Consider the following 15,637-nt stretch of genomic DNA (forward strand, 5'->3'; position numbering starts at 1 on the left):
GAGTATTTTAGTGAAAAAGGGACGTGAGCCGCAAAGCAAAACCCTTCATTTACAAGTCAGTCTGAGTGCTGACACTCAACATCATTGGCCCTGACCTGTGAGCTGTGCCTGAAATAATAAAAAATAAATCTTTCAAATCAAGCTGCTGGAGATAGATAATGATGACTGCCCGACTGTTTTTCAATCCAGTGAAGGTGAATTAAATACCTCTCTGATGCCTTCTGGCCACGAAAGGAAAGTGTTTGGGTCCCGAAGGCCAACCCACGAGACGCTGAGTGAACTATGTATTCTAAGATGCATGGCCATAGGGGCGCCCTTAGCTCAGTTGGTAGGGCTTCCCCCCTCCTCCCCCCCATGGGCCTCGGCCAGCAGTGGACCCGGGTTCGATTCCAGCCCGCGGTCGTTCTCTGCATGTCACTCCCCTCTCTGCCCCATTTCAACTCTGTCTCTACACTATCAATAAAGCATACAAATGCCAAGAAAAAAATAAAAAATAAAATACATGGCCATTCTTGAGGGAAATGTGCAAGATGTTGCTTTGAAAAAAAGACATCTGTGCTCCTGTTACAGTACCTCTAACCCAGAAATGTATTATAATGTGAATGGATGGATGTACAAAATGACAAATGATGATTTCAGTTATTTCTTATTCCAGCTGTGCCTTCTCTACCTCTCTCTCCCTAACCAATCCACACACAGTGGCAGTGACCTCAGCTACCTCTTACTTCACTGTTACCCCAGGGGTCTCAGTGTCTGCTATTAGCTATTCCTTTCATCCCTCTGCCTCCAGCCTTCCATCTCATTTCCTGTCATTAATGATCCCAAGCAAGCTATGTCTTCCTCCTTGTTTGATGATCACACATCATGATTTCCAATGTATGAGTACATTCATTCATTTGGCCAATTGCGCCAACTGAAACACATGCGAACTGTGTGGACAATTTTTATTTGTGTGTGTCTGTTTTACCTTGTAAACAGTCCCGAAGGCCCCAGAGCCGAGGATCTTGACTCTTTTGAGTTCTGTTTCTTTCAGGATGCGAAGCTGGGCTTGGTTGGGTGCTGTTCCACTGGGCGTTAAAGGTTCCACCAGCTAAAAACACAGTCAAGAGCAAATACATTACGGCATTCAATCAACGGGTACTTGTAACAAAAACATTATAACACAAGCTGCCTACGTTGACTTTCATTATTTTTTTCACACATCCCCCCGTATCCGTTATAGACAGTCAGCAAGCAGAGAGTCATGATTTATCACAGTGAAAAACAATGGACAACTATTTAAATATCCAATATGACTCAGGTTGTCCAGCAATTAAATGCTCTATTTGCTTCAGGAGAATCATGGAAACACACAACACTTCCATGTTCGAGTGTATACGTAGGTTCATTTTATAACCTTTCCTTGAGCTGGTGCAACCTACCTCAATTAGGTAGCCTACATTTGGAGAATCTCTTATATTCACTATTTATTTTAAGACTGTTTCTGAAAATGATGACCTTATTTCCAGGAAGCCATGCTGTGAAACTCAGCTTGTATCATTATGCATCATCAATTACTATGCTTGGAATTATGACTAAGAGGGGAGCGATTCTTAAAATAGTGTAATTTGAATGCAATACTTAAAGCATCTTAAGCACAGTTGCAATTACTTGGTACTTTTATCATTCACTTTGCTTTCACATACCTAGTGTTAATTAGTAACAGCCCAGGACCTGTGGTTGTATGAGGGTTACAGTGAACATTTTCCAGGAAAACAAATCCAAACCCTTCAGTTCAATTAGTATCTCGATAGCACACGTGATAGAATGAACATGTGAACAGAAGAGGGGGGGAAGGAGATAGGTGGATGAAGAGCAAGAGGAAGATGTATGGGGAGGTGGATAATTGTGGAGCCTGAGAAGGAGTTGACCCGTCTGTTGTCTCATTACTGCTCAAGTGGAGGAACGAACAGATTTAATAGCTAGAGAATGAGAAACAATATATGAGGGGAGGGACAGAGGACAATGTGGAGTGGGAGAGGAACTGTGGCAATAGCAACGAGACAGCGATGGAGAAGGACACAGCTGAATTAGTCCACGGATGCAAGAGCGAGAGAGAACGAGCAATATAAGGGGCATTAGGAGAAGAGTGGAAGATTAGAGAGGGAAAGAGGGGAGGGAGGGCAGACAACAGAAAAAGAGAGAGAGAGAGAGACTGTGTGTAAATCAGCCTGGCTGTGGTCTGCAGTTTCTGTCCCTCTGGCTCGTGGTTACCATTTGATTAAACAAAACACAACCATTCTTCATTTAAATGGAATAACAAATCAGCTTCTGCAGGGTGGAAACAAGTTGGGCGGGGGCCACGCACACAAACAAACACACCCACACACACACACAAGACAATACAGATGTCTTATAAATTAGCCATCCATATGTCCGCATACACACACGACTACTGAAAGCTATTCAACTGCCCAGGGAGCTGTCCAGCCTTAGTGGTGCTGAAGATATTGAGGCTGTGTAGCAGCCCTGGTGCAGTCCATTGGAGCTGTTCACCTTCTCACTCTACAAGGCAGTGCTGAAACCAAGCCAAACAATGTGTACTCACGGAACGTACTGTGTATACTTCATATTTTAATTGACCCTGCTGCAGCTGAGGCTCTCTCAATGATGAGAAAACATAAATTCATTAAATGCACAAACTAATCATAGTGTTTGGAAATTATATAATTTGTTAAAAAATCTGTTTACAAGTGTGATACCACTGTGGTAATAGAGGGCTGGTAACTTCCACCCAGCTCCTCGGATCACTCAGTGGGTATAAAAATAAATAAATAAAAAAGTATTAAAAATTATCAAACGTTTTTGAAATTCCACCAGTTTTGGCAGTTAACGGACATGTTTACGGCAAATTTTATTTTTGCACTAAGAATAACAGCAGCTGTTTTTAGGGTATCATCAGCTTTGAAATGAGTTGACAAAAATTCCCCTGTCATATACATTGTGTCCAAATGTGTGTATGAAACCTAGAAGGGAAGAGATGTACAAGTAAACAAGAAACAGTGACAGTATAAGGGTCGATATTAAGTGACAGAAGTATAATAATAACCAGACATACTGTATCAGTGCTATATGTTGTCATTATAGAGGATATGAGAAAAGACACTTCATTGGTACTAATGTAATCTGAAGAGGGAGACAAGACATCTATTCTCACAAAGGAGACTCTCTTCCTGTTTTGACACAAAGAAGGAGTGCTTCTTCTCTCCTAATGGTTTGGACCCTTACCTCTTCCTTACAGAAGTGTTTTCTCCAGTATCCTATGGCAAAGTTAACACCTGAGCCTCTGAGTTTGTGACATTCTCTCCTCCTCCGCAGTACCCATCTGGATAGATGGAGTACAATTCTCTTTTCTTTGTATTATAATTTGGCTTTATCTAATTTTGTACAGTGTGTGTACAGAGTACGGGCAATTTGTGCACACACACCCACACTGCTGCAGTACAAACACATACACACATTACATTACAAGCACACATATATCATCAAAACAATGCCCTCAGGCATTTTCCATGTTTTGATCTTTTTTTATGCTAAAAGTGATTGGATATTCATCCTGTAAAAACTGTCAAACACATAGACATTTATTTCAAAAGATAGCTCTATCAGATTAATTGAAAAATGAAAGACCCTTCCAAATATTATCCTCACATTTCTTTTCCAGTCATTTTTCCAGCAGGCTTTTTTGGTTTTAAATGAAAGGTACTATGAGGAACTTTGAAATATTTCTGAAACAGTCTCATTTTTCACCCAGAAATTACAGCTGAGCTGGCATAGTAAAAACACTGCCACTTTTGTCAAAAGGGGGTGCAATAATTAACACAAACTCAGAGTTCATCTGAGCACCTTTAAGTGAGCTATAAGCTAGGGTAAAAATAATACCTATGATACAACACAAGTGCATACCATATGTGTTACTGCCTCTCAGGACCTACAGTATCTGCATTAGAATAAATGCATGGCTTTTTTTTGGATCGGTAGGAAAGGTAAGACAATTCAAACCTCACTGTTAAATTCCCCTCTGATTCTCAGTGATGCAGTCTTCTGTCAACATTATCTTGAGGTGCTTTTTACAGGTTACAACTTCTGTCTTCTTGCAATGTGTTTTTCACCTGCTTCCTGCTCACCTCTGTCTCCAGGAAGCGACGGAGGGCTCTCTTCTTCTTGATGTTTTTCCGTCGCACAGACACCGCCACGCTCAGCACCAGGATGACCACCATGAAGAGGCCTCCGATCACCCCAGCAGCAATCAGAGGGGTTCTGAACACACACACACACACACACACACACACACACACACACACACACACACACACACACACACACACACACACACACACACACACACACACACACACACACACACACACACACACACACACACACACAAGGAGAACAGGCATGGATAGAAGTTGGCAATATGTTTTTATCCTCCAGAAATCTCTTCATCACACATTTTTTTTGTCGTCTGGTAACAAATACACCGCTCGAGGCTGAGATCAAAAACATGGAAAAAATAACCGCCAAAGTGAATTTCCAGCAGCGCACTGACACTGTCGCTTGAATTCAAGCCACTCAATGATTTCCCTGATATGCTCCCCTTACTCTCTTCAGAGTTGCCGCTAAACAAATTAAAAAATTAAAGTTGGCTTTCCTGCATACCAAACCACCTCCCCACTTTAGCTGTAATGAAATAACTTAATTTGGTCAAGGCATACCGAGACCCTGTCCTAAATCACTGGGACATGCCTGTTGTTTAGGACGTTATATCACAGTCAGGATACACTCTATTAAATGTTATCAAAGTCAGCTGGCCTCATTGGAAGTGAAGAACTCTGTATATCTCCCCCACATCTCTCTTCCTGGCTGGCACAGGGAACTATTTTGGGGCGTATAATGTGTGATGGTAAAAAGCTGGTGAGCACTAGAACCACCACCAATAAATCTGCCAGCCAGATATATGGGCCTATATTAGCTTACTGCAGTACAGATATGTCGATACCTGACAAAGCAGTAAAAAATAAAGATTTGTTTGAGGTTATTTTGATACCTCCATAACAGAGAGTCATTGTAGAGACAGCTCTGACAACTTCATTTTTAAGGTGTACAATGTCCGGCTGAATAAATATAGTGTACCGAATAAATTGAAAAATAGTTCAGTATAAGCCTTTTTGCTTCCTTACATTGAGATAAATGAGAAGATCAATAGCACTCTATTATCTGTCCATTGAACATACAGCTTTGAAGGAGCTTTGAGGAAATTTTAAGATTGGCTAGCTGTTTTTCCTGTTGCCAGACATTCTGCTAAGCTAAGGCTTCTTACTGGTTGTACCTTTATTTTCTTAACCAATATATAAGAGTGTGATCTTATTTTTGGCAAGGCAGTGAATGAGTGTATTGTAGATTATAATATATAACAAGAACTAATATAGCGTATATAAAGTATTAAACCTCAATGGAGGTAGGTAAAAGTAAAGGTCTTATTTAAATGGTGTGTGTGTGTGTGTGTGTGTGTGTGTGTGTGTGTGTGTCTCACACTCTTTCATAATAACTAAGGAACCACTGATGGCCGGTGTGCGAATCAATTTGCCATGTATCAGTCAGCAAGAATGCAGTGTGACGTGAACAGATGTCATTTTATCACCAAGAGCGACTGTGGAAGTCCTATTCAACCTACATGCTTCACATACAGAGAATTTCCAAGTGATAATCAGATGTAACCCAGCTGTACTACAAATTAACTCAGGGCATACAGTTCTAAAGATCACCCAGCAGCAACCAACGCTTTGAACATGGCAAGCGATGAATGTGACCACATTAAATGCAATGTGAGGGAGAGCTATTTCTTCTTAGGTTTATCAGACTAAATATAACATGAATAAGTCACAGGTATAGGGATTAATCCACCTTAATCAGATATGTACACAGTCCCTACACACGACGGATGTTAAACAGACAAACAGACAGACAGACAGACAGACAGACAGACAGACAGACAGACAGACAGACAGACAGACAGACAGACAGACAGACAGACAGACAGACAGACAGACAGACAGACAGACAGACAGACAGACAGACAGACAGACAGACAGACAGACAGACAGACAGACAGACAGACAGACAGACACACACACACACACACACACACACACACACACACACACACACACACACACACACACACACACACACACAAATATGTTTTTCTGATAAGCAACTTTCAGTCTTGCCTGATAGCTAAAGCCTCCAACAGGTAAGAGATTAACATCATTGTGTGACACTTTAGAAAAGGCAGCTAAGCCTGGGGTTAGCTAGGTGTCTACTGCTGTATCCTATCAGACACACTGTATGATAAGGGCTGATCTGTTCACTAGTTCAGTCCATTGCTACATCCCCCACCCCTTCTGACAGAGTTCCCCTTTACCCTGTTAGCAGAGGCCCAGTTCTCTAGAATATGTGAACGCTTTGTCTTTCACGATTGCCCTGTCCTTTTCCTGCGTGGCTTCTGTCTTTTTTTGGTCGCAATTTTGTGGTGCAGTTCTCCAGACCCATGAGAAAGTTTTGTAATGTCCTTGTAGTTTCCTTTTTTAAATCCTCTCCCCAAATCAAATCCTCTCAGCAACACTTGATGCCAAGCTGCTTCTGTTATGAAATCTTGAATCCATTTGCTGAAAACTGTTAGGGGCATTTTGTCACCTCAGAACAAGAGCTAAAGCGCTATCAATTTATCAAGCACCGGGCAAATTGCTTGTGCACATACATAGGCATGCATGCACAGGGAGGCATTAAGGACACTCGCAGGGATTCTGTGCCTTAGAGCTAGCCATTAATCAGAGACTTTGCTTAATGTGTATGTGTGTGAGTATGTGAGTGTGTGTGTGTGTGTGTGTGTGTGTGTGTGTGTGTGTGTGTGTGTGTGTGTGTGTGTGTGTGTGTGTGTGAGTGTGTGTGAGTGTGTGTGTGTGTGTGTGTGTGTGTGCGCTACTGTGCGGTGTCATGCCAGAGTTAGAGGCACTCCACAGAGAATAATTGTGTACCTGTCCATCCAGCCTATACAGTCCTGCAGTCTTGGCCCAATGCACCTAAGCAAACAAATACAGGACAAGTTTAAAGTTAGACAACATTCATAGTATGCAAGCTTTTAAGGAACAATCACATCCATTGTGAGTTTAGAAAGGAACACGTCAACTAATTGTTAATAAGAGTAAATAACTTTTTTCACGTGTTCATCCTGACTATTGTAGACTTTCTTTCACAAAACTCAATAAAATCATTTCCAATTTTATCAATCCAGTTACACAGTATTTTGGAATGGGAATATTGTGAAGCAGCTGGTTACCTAAGTGGGCAACTATTGGCATCATACAGTCTTAATACTAGCTCCAGAACGTGGTGGCTCTTTTGAATGTTTAGAAAAGGAGAAGAGAGGGGGCGCCCTTAGCTCAGTTGGTAGGGCGTCCCCCCCATGGGCCTCGGCCAGCAGCGGACCCGGGTTCGATTCCATCCCGCGATCGTTCTCTGCATGTCACTCCCCTCTCTGCCCCATTTCAACTCTGTCTCTACACTATCAATAAAGCATAAAAATGCCAAAAACATATCTTAAAAAAAAAAAGAAAAGGAGAAGAGGTTTCAACCTCATCCTTCTCTCTCTCTCTCTCTCGCCCACAGCTTGTTTTTTAAGAGGCGGATCTGCTTATGAAGCCATACCTGTGACACAGTGTCAGCCTGGTGCTTTCCATTTACGACTACATTGCTATGCTTGAGAGAGCTGGGGGCTGTCACTTAGGAGAGGAAAAAATAACACAAAAGGAAGTGACATAAACTCCCTGTGGAGTTAAATACAAAATGATGTCTTACAAACCCTTGTATATATATATGGTGTATCATTTTGAGCGATCAGTGGCTAGTGAGCAGTGAAGAGTGGCAAGGTACTTCACTGAATCCTCTCACTTTCATTCCTTCTCTCTTCTTCTTATTTTGCTTTGCCTCTTTTCATCTCTATTTTCTTGCAAGATGTTGGTTTATATTTTTTATATTGCAAGACATGACATGTGAGAGGACCTTTCAAATACTTTTCACTTTCAAAATGCACTTCAACGGAGGGAATGATTTTCCCTTAGAACGAATATTCTGGTAGTACCCAGACATTGCAGAAAGTGGCAAAGGGACATTCATTTGACTTTCCCTGTGAAGTGGGTGTTGCTGTAAGGTTGGTGACTTAGGGACTACTCACAGGGCTAGAAGGTTACTGTGGCTGGCAACGTACCAGTAACATCGTAGTGCTAGCTACTCACAATTGCCAACCGAGCAAGTGCAATAAGTTAACAGTTAATTCAGCAGTCAAATTTTTACCATCAACTTCTGTCTCTACACTAACTGGCAAACCAAGCATTGTTATGGAGCAGCTTGGACTCTAGCTGAGCAGGTTATTAATAAACATTGTAAAGGACAAAACAGTAATGGGCTTAATTGTTTTTGTTCGACAATGTGGTGTAGCTGTTTCACATGTCAGCAGTGCAGCGGCAAGACGGTTTGCAGTGGCCCATCATCATGCATATTTGCTTGTCAAAGTGAATATGTCAATTTACACCATTTTATCAATAATTGTGAAAAAATAAATTCATTTGGTATGAAACTTCTCTTGATTTACAAGGTGGAGGGTTTTCCTGTGACATTTATGTGACAACAAAGTAAATGTTTTTGAAAGGTGAAGAGATTTGAGTTTTTCCAAATTTAAGGGATTATTTTCAGGTCACAGTTGAAGTTATATTGTTACTGTTATATTGTCAATACATTAACACTGAAATTACCCATCAAAAGGGGATCAATTTGACACCCATGTTCCTATCTGTTTTATCTGGTAAAATGATGAGCTCCTTATCTGGCTGTACTGTACATACCCCTGGGTGCAGTTGGCGTGGCAGGGGTGACACTCGTTGTTGGCCTCTGCGTACTTGAAGATGAAGCTGTTGGCGCCCTGCAGGCCATCCGGACACTTTTCCACACAATTAGGACCATCCTTGAAATGGAGGCATTTCACACAATGCTCCGGGCCCTATAGGAAGAGAGAAAATAAATCATTGTTTTTTTTTCTCCAAAATGCACATTTCATTCATTTTGAAAACATATATATAATTTGTGTATACCTACGTATAAGCATTCAGAGGTAAGATACCATTTGATAAGGTATCTAACCGCCAACGCTTATTTTTATAACCGCCAAGGCTTATTTTTTCCCGGTAGTATGAGTCATTTCTGACAAAAGCACATTCCATGAAAGTGTGTGCGTAATATCACAGTACAATATACCAGCAGTTTTGGAACAGAAGGTTTTTGAAAGCTAAGTGCTTTTACTAAGTAATGTGAGGAAAGTGACAGTCAAGACTTCTTAGAATTCCCTGAAAATGTATTCATGATTGGTAGAACGGGAGAAAGATCACTTTTTAGAGCAGGTTAAGTTATCACTGGCAAGTCCAGCTTTCTCTCACAGACCTACATATCCAAACATATCGTGTGTAGAGAGAGACAGGGTTTACTGTAGCTATAACAGACATCAACGTGAAGTCAGGCATGAAGGACAAATCTGTGGTGTCACAAATTGTGGGGATGAGAAATCTGCTGTAGCCTCAGTTTGTAATACAGACTGATTTATTGACATGTGTCTACGTCAATAACTTGCAAAGTGCAGGTTTCTTAGCAGCTTAATGGATGAAAGTGTTGTACTTGCATCTGTGCGGCAGTGGAAGCTTGAGAGTGAAAGAGAGATAACAGAGAGCAGGAGACAGAAAGTGAGAAAGGGGAGTCGAGAAAAGTAAAAAAAAAAATAAAAAGAGGTAGAGGTAGAGTAATAAGGGAAAGTCGGGTAGTGAGAGAGTGGACATGGATGCAGAATAATACAGCAAATGGTAGAGGAAGCAGTACGAGTGAGTGAGATATAGTGTGAATAAGGAGAGAGAGATAGAGAGAGAGGGATGGGAGGGAGGGAGGGAGGGAAAGAGGGAGAGAGAGAGAAAGAGAGAGAGAGAGAGCAGACAAGACGCTGTGTGAGCGGAGCAGGCAGATAATAACCATCGCTCACAGCACACACAATGACCATAACAATCCGCCTAGAACAGGATTTATGGAGCTAATATAGGCGAGGGAGGTGGTAGGGGAGGAGAGGAAGAGAGGTGAAAAGCTCTTCCAGACGGGCCGCGCATCATCAACAGGCCTAAAGAACATCTCATTGACAAACACCACAAACATATACACTCAAACACACACACACGCGCGCGCACACACACAGACAAACACAGTGAGTGAAAAGTGAAAATCGAATAAACAACAATGCTTTTTTCACATATTCGCTAATCATGATAGACATACACATGCACACACACACACACACACACACACACACACACACACACACACACACACACACACACACACACACACACACACACACACACAAACTCAAAGTCATTAACACATGCTGTACGTTTGTCAAATACAGGTTAGGCAGTGACACCACACACACACACACACACACACGCACGCACGCACGCGCACACACACACACACACACACACACACACACACACACACACACACACACACACCCCCACACCCACACACCAGGCTACCAAGATAAAAGATGACAGCAAAAGCACATAACTGTCCTTTGGTAAGTGGAGGAGTGTGTATGAGTGCTTGTTCATACATAATCTGAATTAGTGTCTGTTTTAACTTGTGTGTGTATGTGTGTGAATGAACATGCATTCACCCAGGTATAATTATGCAAATGTAGTCAGGCTGTTGTGCCAGTGAGAGCTTTTCTTGTCTTCCCTCCTTGTGGCTATTGGTGTGTGTATGCATGTGTGTGTGTGCGCATGTGTATGTGTGTGTACATGTGTATGTGTGTGTGTGTGTCCAATAATCCCATCAAATCAGCAAGCTAAATGATTGACAAAGCAAACAAGCAGTGTTTGGTGCAGCAGGGTATTGGAACATCCAAATAATGACCGGGATTCACGGCGTTGTGGCCAATGTCCCCCGCTGTACATTTAAATTGGTCTGCCTGTGCACTAAACACTGACTTTTGTGTGTGATGTTGTTTCACATGTGTGTGTGTGTGTGTGTGTGTGTGTGTGTGTGTGTGTGTGCACTGCAAATTAACATCTCCATCCTTCCCATCTCTTTTCTTTCCCTATTTTATGCACCGACCGCACTGGTGTCTCAGGGGGGAATTGGCAATTAATCTTTACTGTGTCAGAGCTTACACTCAAGACTTTTAACAGTCAGTCATAAAAGGGCTTTTCAAGGCATGATCAGGTACATCAGGAAGGGATTTACAAGATATTTCACCGAGATATAACGCACTGACCAAGTCGTCAAAGCGCTGCTATAAGTCTGCCGGCGTCCTTCAATACACTCCCACTTTAGAAGTCTTAGGAAACATCACAGCAAATAATTTGGAGAATTAATGAGCAGGTGAGGAGATAACAAAAAAGAAGTCTAGAAGAGAGAGGAAGTAACAAGGGGACAAAGAGGAAAGAGATATGACAGTGGGCAGTTGAATTCAGTGGTCATACGGAACACTGTATATAACAACTTCAGAAGATTCATATGTTGTTAAGAGGTCACATGTTTTTACTATCAGAGTGAACCGTTTGTGCCTGAGAGTGTGTGGCTGCATGCAAGTGTCGGCAGAACAGACTTTAAAGGGGGCAACATGCAGTGAGTTTCAATCATATACATGAAAAGAAGTGGATTTATTTGACTTTAATTGAAGATGGAGCAGCTTTGCCACTTGTTTCAAATTAAAAAATAAAATAAATTATTTGAGATTAGAACTGGGAAGTGGGAACAAAGGAGAGATGGTAGGAGAGGAGGAGTCTTTTTATATTATATAACATTTGAGTTTTTTCCTCAAATGCACCAAAAACTACAAGCTACATTAACTAGACACAATGAGTAAAGTCAAACGCAATGCTCCAATCTGTCAGTTTAGACACAGTGATGGGCATTAAGCCTATCAAATCACTGTGTTGAAGCCATCATATGATTGTTATGGACTCTGTGGCCATAACACTATTGCTGTAATCCATTTGTTTTATCCAAGAACATAACCCTTTTATACAAGTCTCAAGACTATTCAGGAATCTTAAATATGGACCAAAAACAAAAACACAAAGAGATTGCAGGAGCCTATCAATTCAAGTGGCTCTCCAAAAAACTAACCATGTATTAATGTAGGCCTGTGCTTGTACACAAACTATCAAGTAGAAAGTTTCACCCTCCTAAACTGTGTTGGGCAAACTATCTGACAGACAGGGTGTGATGGGACACAAAAGACAGCACATGGCACCTCTGGCTTGCATCTGCCCCTCTTTATCAAACAGCAAGATGGGATTTTGAGAGAGGGAGCAGGGTCAGGGGCCGCATGTGGCTGTGGGTGCAGTGTGCAAGAAAAGACAGACGGAAATCAAGGTCAGGGATTTTCTTTTTTCACCCTCTGGATTTTTTTCTAATGTACAGCTGCTACCAAACAATGTTACGAAAAAAAAGCTTCTTCTCAAAGAGCTTGTGCACTGCACAAGCTCTTTGAAATTTCTCTTTCAAAAGTACACATGCCTTATGAAATCAAGAACTGTAAAAAAAAAATTAATACGATTATAGTAGTGGGATTTATTGTTCACATAAAAGAAAAACAGAGTCATACCCACCGATATACTGTCTACTGAAGGCAAACCTACAACAAATTAGCACACAATGCAGATCTGGGCTAAAACAATCAGTTTTACCGTTGTGTCGGAACGTGAGACTAAATCAATAGAACAGCTGAAAGGCACACTTTAAATGTTAATACAATAATTCATCATAGTCTGAGGTGACCACAGGGGATGTCTGCAGCTCAAAGGCATTTGGTTTGTGGTGATAGAAGTCATTTTCTGGGCTTAAAGAAAATGATTTAACCCTTTCAGCTGATTTTGCTTTAATATGGTTCTATTCATTTCTGGTTTTAGTCGTTACAAGTGTTGATGAAAACATGATATCCTCAGCGTTATGCAAAATAATTGTTTCATAATTAGTTTGTAAAAGCAATACTCCGGTTCAAATATAAACAATGAAACAGTTGTTTACCCTGCTGTAATTGTTCCTCCCATTCAAACTGGCTGTTAAGCATTCACTTCATCATACTCTTTCTAATGTTAATGATAGGGGACAACTGTTTATGGGAACATGTGTTCAAAGGTGAATCTGAATTTAATAAAAGGTTTCGACACTCTGAGTTAATCAGATAGTAGATATCTTCCAACGTTTGTAATCTATCCCCAAGGCAGCATTTCCCTTGAGTGGCAAGGGGAGGGTTCCTTACAAAAAGAGGGAAATTTGTACTTAAAAGGCTGCAACTTTGGATTAATCTAACATTAGTTGTCGCACTTGGATTGCTGAAGCCTCATATTAGGTTCTGATATACCTCCTAACACATTTTTGCACACAATGAGGATTGCAGATTGTGTCCCCCGCATCACAAGCTAAACTTGGTACACCAATTTCAATGAATATCCATCTTGTTGTTTTTAATAAAGTTAATTCTATTCTATTCATTTACAAATCTATTCTTGTTAGGCTGTTTTTAACTGTAGAACTTTGACTCCACTTAGTCTTGGCTGCTAGGCTAGCTTTATGACAGATGAAAGTGAAGTTAGTAATTCCACCATATTTTCTTTTTATGTTGATTTCCTCCTCAATGACTCATTTAAAAGTGCTCTTCTCTGTCTTTATTAAGGAGACATATGTGAGCGGAAATGAACAATTCAGTTCTTCCTCCTCACCATTGTTGTCTATAGGATCAAGCTTACCGGGCCTTGGCAGGTCAGGGAGTCATCATCAGCCCGCTCACACTGGCCATCACACTCCACACACACCGACCCGTTGGCATACTCTCTGATATCCCTGAGAGAGCAGAGGGATGGAGGGAGGGAGGGATTAGGATGGGAGGAAGATAGACAGTGACACAATGTTAAGAGACAGGAGAGAGGGGAAGCACAATGTGAAAAAATAACTATACCATGGCTTTCTGTCATTGTCATTTCTTTAGTGTCCGTTTTAGCCAGTGGTTTATGTTCTGAGAATGATACGTAACACATCTGTACCATATCAAACCCCAACAGATACTAAGAGTACTTGCAGAACTCATGGATGTAGTGGTGCATGACTTTACAGATAAGACTGTGTAAGATTTACAATAGGGTTACTATCTTTATTTGTTCATAAAATCACGCCGTAATATCTCTTACTGTTCCTACTAACAATATGTTCATGAAACAATTTGAAAGTTGCATTTGAAAGGCAGTAGGTGTGGATGTGTCAGGTGATTGGCATTGAACAGAATGTTATGCAGCATTTAAATACAAAAAATGCTGTTCTATTGTGGATTTCAATGTAGAACATTGTTATTATACAACTGTATTTAAATCAGAAAATACAATGGCATTATGTGCTAGGCGACTCAAATAAAGGACACAGACCAATGGCAAGGATCTACTGAGTTCCTGCTTAATACAAATGTAAATGTCAATATCACATCTCATACCTCTTTCAGTACCTAATTGCTGAACACATGTTTGTCAATGAGCCTTTTAAAATCATGGATGTCACTTCTAAAGCATTAATTAAATATAGCAGATTTATTTGTTTGCTTCTCTGTCTGGTAGTCTGAGCATTGTTTCTTCCAATGCGTACTATAAAAAATGAAGGTCAGAGGAGAAAGCCAAAGCATTAATAGACAGTAGCTAACACACAGACACACAGACTCATGTAACACCTACAAGCATAGTAGCTTATTGGCTAACTGTTATATTGATACCATCGTGTAGGAGGTCAACGCAGTTGAAAGGGGCTTTACCCTCAAGGGATGCAACGTTTTCAAAAATCAATTAAATGAAGTGCCATGTTATTTAATTTCTGCAATCCCCTTATAATAGTAGAACACCAGAGTGGCCTCGAAAAGTCATTAATTTGACCACAGTGCGGCTGAGTAGGCACTTTCCCTTTCTGACTACAGGACAAGGAGAAGGACTTTTGGGTACTTCTGTTTGGTCAGTGAGGGAAAACAGAAGTCCTATCTCAGCAATAGAAAGAAAAAATGTCATTGGCCCAGTGGGATATAAATCAAATTAGTATAAATTATGCTTCATATGGCCTTCACAAAAAAAAAAAAACCTTCCTGCAGGCAGGGGAGGCAAGCCTTTGTCTGGGCATGTGCCGGTTGAAATAAAAAGGGGCTGAAAGATATCACTGGCGCTTAAGACTAATAGGCTATTTCATGATGTTCTGCATTTCTGTATTGTCCCAGCTGTTATTGGACAAAGATTCAGGAAAACCTTTACAGTGAATAATTTGGATTTGATGCAACATAAACATTCACTTCTTATGTCTTTGAGACATAATCCATACAGCCAAACCTATAAATTCACACAAAACAAATTAAACAGCTTGTTTGGCATTTTCAGCAACAACCACATTTTTGCCATAAAGTGTGAAGCAAGTCAAGCTCCTTGTGCTCTCGCCCCTGTCTAATTTTTCAAGGCTGAAAACAGTTTTTCTA

At 40.9% G+C, this 15,637-nt stretch overlaps 1 protein-coding gene across 1 annotated transcript in view; it reads right to left on the minus strand.

Annotated features, from left to right (window-relative positions):
- erbb4b (erb-b2 receptor tyrosine kinase 4b) overlaps positions 1 to 15,637 on the minus strand; it is a gene marked incomplete at its 3' end in the record, with an annotated part of 297,976 nt that overhangs the window by 52,940 nt on the left and 229,399 nt on the right. The window contains exons 14-18 of the mRNA XM_080038662.1: positions 13,890 to 13,983; positions 8,943 to 9,097; positions 7,080 to 7,124; positions 4,167 to 4,299; positions 968 to 1,090 (exon numbers count right to left, since the gene is read on the minus strand). Coding sequence (XP_079894788.1) covers positions 968 to 1,090; positions 4,167 to 4,299; positions 7,080 to 7,124; positions 8,943 to 9,097; positions 13,890 to 13,983 — 550 coding nt within the window. The remainder of the gene's footprint in view (positions 1 to 967; positions 1,091 to 4,166; positions 4,300 to 7,079; positions 7,125 to 8,942; positions 9,098 to 13,889; positions 13,984 to 15,637) is intronic.

The sequence above is a fragment of the Ammodytes marinus genome (assembly GCF_949987685.1).
Source record: "Ammodytes marinus genome assembly, chromosome: 12".
In the NCBI taxonomy this organism is placed as follows: domain Eukaryota; kingdom Metazoa; phylum Chordata; class Actinopteri; order Uranoscopiformes; family Ammodytidae; genus Ammodytes; species Ammodytes marinus.